General features: G+C 49.7%; 1 protein-coding gene across 1 annotated transcript; it reads right to left on the reverse strand.

Annotated features, from left to right (window-relative positions):
- Nucleotides 1–1,220: 1,220 nt before the first annotated feature.
- On the reverse strand, nucleotides 1,221–8,230 carry TMEM53 (transmembrane protein 53). The gene is made up of 3 exons (XM_075039297.1): nucleotides 8,142–8,230; nucleotides 7,448–7,560; nucleotides 1,221–5,598 (listed from the first exon to the last, which is right to left on the reverse strand). The coding sequence occupies exons 1-3, from the start codon at nucleotides 8,194–8,196 to the stop codon at nucleotides 4,936–4,938; spliced, it is 831 nt and encodes a 276-aa protein (XP_074895398.1). The 5' UTR covers nucleotides 8,197–8,230; the 3' UTR covers nucleotides 1,221–4,935.
- Between the last annotated feature and the right edge of the window lie 236 nt (nucleotides 8,231–8,466).

Here is an 8,466-nt window from a genome sequence, read left to right on the forward strand (position 1 = left end):
CCCAGCGCAGTCCTTCCTGGGCAGCCCGTCTCTGGTCGGTGGTGCTGGGGTGACCTTGCAGCCATGTGAGGATGCAGAGATGAAGGGCTGGGCCTCAAGTTCAAAGCAAAGGAGAATGGGTGGGATGCCGGGCAGGCAGAGCAAGCAGCTGCCCAGTGAGCCCCTGCCTCCCTTGCCTGTGCCCCAGGCTGGGTGCAGGAGCAGTGCATAGGGTGTGCATGGGGGGGGAGGTGGGCACATTGCGGGGGGGATTTCAGAGAGCAGCTGTGGCCCCCATTTGTGCTATCCTGTTTCCTAACTGCCCCCCAGGTCCCCAGCCCTGTGTGCTGGGGAGTCCTGCCAGCCTTTCTGGAGAGTAGTGCTAAGCTCAGCTCCCTCCCCGGGGCTGGGGGGCTACAGGGAACCCAAGGGAGCTCCACAGTCCCTATTTGTGGGGTTTCCAGAAGTTGGGCCATGGTCTGTCTAAGCACAATATTGCACAGATTCGCTTAAAAAATAGATGCCCCTCTCTGGGTGATGGAGAGGGAAGTGGTGCAATCTGGCCTGCCAACGCGAGAAGGGCAGTGAAGCTATTCCTGCCGTTAGACTTTTGGTTTTAACGTTCAGGTAAAGCTGAGAAACAGGATCTAGTACAACTTCCAGGGGCAGGCAGCTCTAGGGCTAGATGCTGTTCTGTAGTAACTCACGATCCCTACTTCTCATCATCGGAGTTTGTTCTTGCTGGTCTTTTTGCTTGCCTCGAGAGGGGACTTCTGCGGAAGACGCTCTCAGGCACGGCGAAGTGCTGGGCTGAGCCGCGCTGTTGGGGTCTTCTCCAAGATCTGCTCCGCTTGTCTCTGAAACTGGAAGTCTCTCCACGCAGGAAAAAGGGGGCCTGCTGCCACCTCGTGGAGCGCTGCTCCCTCCCGGGCCGGAGCATCCCACGCCCGGCACGGCCACCCTCTGCCAGCTCCATCCTCCACCATGGGACGATGGAGACCAGCCTCACGCCTCCCCTCTTCTCTTCTCTAGGAAGCAGCACATGGGGTTGGGTTGCTGGGGTCCATCTCAAGCCATCCGCACTTTTCCATCAGTGGCAGAGCTTCGCACATACGCCTGCGACTTCCCAACACGTACAAAAAGACGGGGCCTCAGCCCATATACGATTTGCTGCCCCAACACAAAAAAGGCGACAGCAGACTTGTTTTAAAACACCTTTATTAGGTGCGGACACAGGTCAGTCTTCGCCCAGGGGCTTGGTTTGAATTACACTGCAAGATGCTCCCCCCCCCGCTCCAAATCATGACCCCTGGCTGGGCTGGATCATGCCCCCACTCTGCCCAGGTCCCCGCTGCAGCCTCTCCCAGTGCTGCAGGGCACCCTGGCTGCAGAGGCACCCTCCCGCTGCCTGTCAGCAGCAGCTAAACACCCTCCAGCCCAGGCACACGACCACCTTGGCCACTAACTAAGAAGCTGCCTTTTTTCTTTTTTTAAAACCTTCCTGTAACATCACCACTGCCTGGGGAGAGAAGGCAGCACAGGGGAGCAAGCCAGCAGCCAGCTCCCTCACAGGAAACACTCACAAATGGCTATCGTTGCTGAGGAAAGGTTAATTTGTGCTCTTGCAAAATGAACCTCGCTGGGAAATGCGCAATGGCAGCAGCTGGCCCCTGGCCATCCTCCTCTCCCACCACTGCTGGTGTTTCGCCCACACTGCTCCGCCACCTGCGCACAAGGGCTGGACTGTAGGAAAACGAGCTCCGGGCTCCCCAGGCAGAGATCGCCGGTGCCACATCCCACTCCCTACCCACAAGGCAAGCCCAGGGACACTGCATTTTTCCTCCCAAAGAGCAGACCTGCAATACCCGTCCCATAGCTCATCTCAGAGATTTACTTGGATTTGCCACGATATCCCAACCTTTGGCTTTCAGTGTTCAGGCTGAAGCTCTTTAGGAACACAGGCTGCACCAAACTGTGACAGTTTAGCAAGGATTAAGGGTTTGAGGCTGGGTTTTTTTAAATCCAGTCGTGCTTGGATCAGTTCTTGGCCGTGTGCCTTTGGGCTCCAAGTTATTAACCTTCTGCTTCAAATAACAACCACCAGAAATAGAGGGCAGAAAGAGGGGGGGGACAAGCACACATGCTGTATAGGAAAGAAGAGGGTAATATATCACACAATACATTTAACACACTGTTCATAATCATCATTAAAATTTGCTGGCACACAGAAAACAAAACCCACCCAGAAGATCAGTGCTGATGACTTCCTGTGTAAATCACTGGCTTGCTCGAGATCCCCCCTGCTCTTAGAGAGGTGTGTACATAAATTAGCCCTGAATTTCAAGTCAGTTTTGCAGCAGTGGAAATGCCTGGAGCTGGTTCCCGCTTGTGTAGCACAGAGCACCACTGACTGCAGAGTTCCAGCAGACAGCACCCGCTCCCTGCCTGCTGCCCTGGAAAGGGAGGAGGTGGACCAGAGCTGGACTGAGCTGGGGGAACAGCAATCCCGTGGCAGGGAGGTGAAGGTGGGGATGGAAGGTGTAACTGACATACTTGAGCCTCTTCCCAGAGGGAGCTTCACCATCTCGTCGCACAGGGACAGAGGGTTTAGCTCCAGCTCCTGCCAGCCACACTCCACAACAGCCCGAGTCCTTAAACAGAAGTTCAACACCCACAGCAATAAACAGGAACAGCAGATTCCCAGCCCAGCACAACTGTATTAATTCAGAGGCGTGTATTACGGAGTGTTTAACTGTTCTGTAAATACTGAACCCATAGAAACCAGCGTGAGGGCAAGTGCTAGTTAAATAACCTTTATCACTTCTGCTCCCTAAGAGTTTTCACAGTGCCACGAACAGGCTGGATGCTCCGAAGATGCAGCCCAGCTCTCCGGGAAGGCAGGCAAACAGATCACAGCTCAGGAGTTATGGCACTGGCAGCACACACCAGGGGCCTGCTTTAAAAAGCTGGGAGATCTCTGATGGGCTTTCTGGGGATAGGGGACTATGCCTGGATTTTATAGGTCCAAACCCTAGGAACAAGAATTTCTTCATGAAAAGCAGCAGACTGAAGGCTATCCTACTGCAGGGTAGCCCTCACAGATCATCTTCACAGTGGAAGCCAAAACTGGGATCACACCTACAGAAGACTGGACTCTGAGCAACAGGGGCTTCCATGCCTGGAACCAGTTTTCACTTTAAAAAAATTTAAGACAAACCAGGCCATGAGCCCCTTTTTAGTTACTCCTCACCCATCCTATACACCCCAGTCCACCCCCTTTAAAACCATGCCCAACATGGGGTTACTCTTTGCTTTAAATAAGCATTGCCACACTAGTCTGCTAAAAACAGTTGTGCTGGCCACTGACCTCAACTCACCCTGTGCTTTCATTTCTGTGAGGTGTTAAGGTTCTTGTTTTAAACTTCCAAATTATTTTAGTGCTTCCCAAGAGACCTCTCTCTCTGCATTGTGATTCAGAACAGCAAGTCCTTTGTAACTGCGGATCACAACACCCCAAGGGTGGGCAAGACAAGCACAGCAGCCCACAGGCAGCAAACGTGTAAAAATCTTTGTGCTTTTTATGTTCCTACCTCTTGAGGGTAGTCCCTTGTTCATACAGGCCCATATCACAGCCCTCCAGAGCCTGCTCCTGGCAATCTTTGGGAATTTAAAATTGGCTAATCTTGTCCACCACACTATTAATTAGCCCGCAATGCTGCGACATGGTGTAAACATATTAGCAAGCTTTCCTCTGTCTTTATCCTCACTTCTCCCCCAAATAAACAACAAAACCCAAACTCAAACATGGCTGAAGTGCAGTGCAATCAGCTACTTTTTTACTAGGTGGAAGGAATTAATTTCTTGTATTATTAGTACATGCTGCACAGACAGCAAAGACTGATCATCTAAAGAGAACATTATGGGGGAAAAAAACATCGAATCTCACGGTCATTTGTGGGCTGGAAGTGATTTAAGAAACACCCAGTATAAATCATAGCTCCAAGAGACAGTTTCATTTTTCTCTGCAGTTCCACCTTTCTATTTCTGAGGTGTTTTGGGTTACAGCTGTGCCAGTTTCCCTGCATTTCCAGATGCACAATATAGGCTGCTCAAAGACACACAATAATAAATGAGCAGTTCTCCAAGAAAGCAAAACCACTCAGGACAACACACAAAAGACTGGAAGGAAGAGAAACAAAACACAAGACACATTCAAAAAGGTTAACTTAAATCTTTTGGTTGAAGAACACAAAAGCTATCAATCAATCACGAACATTTGAGCTCCCACCAAGGATCACAGCTTTGACTGCTCTACCTCAGCTATTTAATGGAACCAGATGAGAGTCTGGTCATACTGCCCTGCCCATACCTTTTTCCAGGTCCTACACTTGGTTTCTGAGCCTGATCTCCAGATAAGGAGTATAGCAAGAGCTGGGATGCACTGAGAGAAAAGTCAAGTCCTGCAGAGCTGCTTCTGTTTGCTCAGTGCAAGATAAAAGAAATGGCAGAGAAGAAAAAAAAACAACAAAGACATGGAAGAGCTGTATTGTAAAATCAGTACACGGCAACAGAACGTTGGACATCAGGGACAAGGAGACAACATGGAAAGCAGAGAACAATAGGAGACAGGAAGAAACAAATAACACTCCATGTAAAATTCTGATCTGTGACACCTTGGTAAAGTATATAAAATTCAACCATGCTAGGATTTCACCTTCAGTATTTTAAATTAATCCATATTTACTTTCTGCTATAATATGGCTGTCTCAAAGGCCAGCCTGGAGGCTTTCAGACTTGTAGATGGTGGGCAAAAAAAAACAAAAAACAAACAAACAAAAAAACCACAAAACTAAGAAGCCTCTACTTTCCTCCCTTCAAAGACACAAAGGCAAAGGGGGTAACATCTCCCATACAAGCTGAGCAAAGCAGAGGCAAACATTGGATGTCATTACACCACTAACAAGGTGAGCCCCTGACACAGTCAGACAGGAATGTTGTACAGAGGTTGCTGTAATAGGTGGGATATGCCCGCATATGGCTGACGTGAGCCGAATCCGAGAAGTCTACAGCTTTCACAGAGATACCGAGCTGCTGCCGGGCATCAGCCATGTGCTTAACTTCACTGGCCTTGATGATGGCATCGGCTTGGGAATAGAGGTAAAGCTCAGGCCACCGCGAGGGTGCTTTCAGCAGGGCATCATAATGGCTCTCGTGGATGAAGCGGGTCAATGGGTACAGCAAGATCCGCAGCACAACAGCTGTAGTAGCAAAAGCTAATAAAAGGAAATACTTGAGCAGCACATTCATGGATACCAAGACAGTCGCCAAGGCACGAAGGCCTCCTTTCAAGTTTCTTCTGCCAGGGGCACTATCAAAAATGGTGCCTGCTACTTTGAGGTTCTTAAACAGCTTGTGAGTGTGGAGCACCTCAATGATGTAACGGTACAGCATGACACCACCATTGCTAAAAACATGAAAAAGAACTGGTCTGTTTTCAACAGTGTAGTCAAACAGCAGCTCCAGGAGTCGCCTGGCTGGGGTCTGGAGGGACCTGATGCCAAAGGTCTCAGAGAAGAATATCATCCTCCATGGGGCCGTGTAGCGGATGACGGTGCACCCCTAAGAACAGAAAGAGGCGCCACACACATTTAGGTTGCTGTAAATTACATGGAGCAGGCAAGCATCAGTACAAAGAAGGTGAAAATTTGGGACAGGTTTACAACAGAAACCGCAGGGCCGGAAGAAAGTCTTTAGTGTCAATAGCCAGGCACCAATATGAACAGGATTATATTAATCATAACAGTATACAGTATTATGAAAAGGTTTCTGCAGTAGCAGACGCCTGGATTTGATGATGTCTGAGAACCTTTCAAATCCTGTGCTAACTGGCACAGCCCCTGGGGACACTGCCACCCAAGCTTTTATAAGCATTAGTCTTCAACCAGGAAGAGAAAACCATTTCCCCAATTCACAAACCTTCAGTATCAGCCATTTTGGTAAGAAGGGCCTGTTCTGGTACACATCTAGTTCATGACATTGAAACAAACATAAGAAGGAGGAGGAACTTCTTCCTGTCCTCGAGTAGTACTTGTTTGCAGCTGTCTCTAAGACTCACCCACAATCAACATTGACATGATTTTCATAAACCTTTCTGAAATGCTCCAGCTGTGCAAATGAAGAGCACTGGTTCAGAGATTCAGAAGGCCTGAGCAATTGCCTTTACAGTCAAGGCCTTACATTTAGGTGTAGACTGAGAAACAGGACCTTGGAGGAGTTTCTAAATAGAGCAGATGGAACTACATTTATAAATGCTTTAGGTCTTTTCTATCACCTAAACTCACTGACATTACACACTGACGAACACAAGGCAAAACCACCAAGACAGCCCTCCCGCCCAGAGCTCTCTAAACAGTGAGTGAGGAAGAAGAGGATATCAAGTTCTTAAAGTCTTCTATACCTTCTTGCCATGCTTGCAGCCCCTTCCTCATTAGGGAGCTAAGAAAACCTTTTCTCCCCTTTCCCATTCCTATCACCTTTCTGATAGAGAAGTATTTTCAAAAAAGTTGGCATGCTGCCATGTAACGTGCTCTTCATCTGCTCAGCAGCATCTCTTAGTCACAACAGTCACTTAACAATTAATTCTCACTAGAACAAGCCAATTCATGACTCTTGCACTGGATTACACGTTAACAATAGACTTATTAATGTACAAACTTTGCCACTTATAGCTGAAACAGATTTGGATAAATACAAGATCCTTGTATGCTGACAAAAAAAAAAGTCTAATATTTCTCTGAGTCCCCATACTACAAGCAAGGGTCATTCCAGTAAAATACAGTATTAGAAAGGAAAATATCATAACTTAGGGAACTAGCAATCGGACAGACCTCTCCCGTTCAAACACAAGGAGTTCCTAGTGAGCAGGTATGACTACCATAGGATGACTGTTTCATAGACAGGATAAAATTAGTTTGAATTACAACATTTAGATGAATCATCTTCACAGGAAGGAAAAGCTAGAGGAGCAACAGATGCTGACGTGCTCTGTTAGCCCTCAGCCTGGCCTCGCCAAGACTGTGCTGTGGCCTATTAGCAAGCAGTAAATGCATAATCTTTCCCCGCATGTTTAACTGTTTGGAAAGCTAACACAGTTCATGTCATTCCTGAATAATCTCACAACTTTAAAAGCCTTAAAATACTCCAGTTATTCACACAACAGCAGAAAGTTTCTCCAAGGAAGTATTTTTGTCTCAGCTGCACGCACAAAGATGACATCAGCAACTGTTAGATAACGCTGCCTGGGCTCTGAGAGACAAGGAGCTTTCAATGACAAGAAAATTTGCCACTCACTCACAATGACTCTTCAGCCTGAGAGAAGCTTTAGAGCAATTTTATCAAGATGCAGAAAACCGGTGGTTTCTCAGAGAGCAGTACGGCAATGTCATGAAAATATAAATAAGCTACTCACTTTCTGACTGTAGATTGTGCTGTATTTGGCCAGATATTTGTCCTGGCAGCCCGCCCACCCTAGAAGGATCACCACAGGCTGACCATCTGCATGCCCTCTCTCTGTACCGCTCTCTGAAACAAATCACAAGGTTTAAAATAATTTTCCTCCAGTCCACCAGAATCAGAACTTTCAGCAACATGCCTGGTGAATAAAGTTTAAAGGTAATGGTGAAGTAGGTATTAGCTTAATTTCTCAGTCAGTTACGAATACTGCCTCATCCCAGTTTCACTATGTGAGTGACCTCAGTAGGACAGCACAGTTTCAATCCCTGCAGCTTCCCAAAGCTCTCCACTGACGCAAAGCCAGCAGCGTGCAGATCGCTACGGGGGGCGGGCAGAGACCCCTTCCTCACTCCTCCTGGGAGGCGGGGAGGCATCAGAGACTGCTGCCCACTTCTAGGGGGGAAAGGGAAGGGTCCTGCCCTGCCCTCCAGGAACTACCAGACACGTTGTACGACACAAGTGTCTCCACGGCTCCCTCCCCCCATACCCTGACGGGTCCCCCAGGCCCGATCCCCCCCGCCTCCACCCTCAGGGCTCCCCCAGGCCCGGTCCCCTCCCCTCCCCCCTCAGGGCCCCCCCAGGCCCTCTTGTCATTGGCCCCCCCCTTCCCCTTCACCCTCAGTCCCCCCCCGGCCCTCTCGCCCCCGCACCGCGGGCCTCCCCCGGCGCCAGCTCCACCGCCGCTTCCAGCCCGCGGACCCCCATGGCCGCGCACTCCCGCCTCACACCCCACCGGCGCTTCCGTTCTCCCCACCGGAAGCTCCGCCCCCCACCCCTCTCGCAGCCAATGGGAAGGAAAAGCGCCCACCCGGCCTCGCTCTCCGTGCCCACCCCTGCCCGCCTTCCACTTCCTTAGCAACGCGCCCTTAGCACCCGGCCCCGGCTGGGCGCCCGGCCCACTGGTGGGGGAAACTGGCCCACCCATTGGGCCGGGAGGGGAGCAAAGGCGAGCTGCTATTGGTTCGGCTGCGGTGT

This window comes from Buteo buteo, chromosome 10 (genome assembly GCF_964188355.1).
Source record: "Buteo buteo chromosome 10, bButBut1.hap1.1, whole genome shotgun sequence".
In the NCBI taxonomy this organism is placed as follows: domain Eukaryota; kingdom Metazoa; phylum Chordata; class Aves; order Accipitriformes; family Accipitridae; genus Buteo; species Buteo buteo.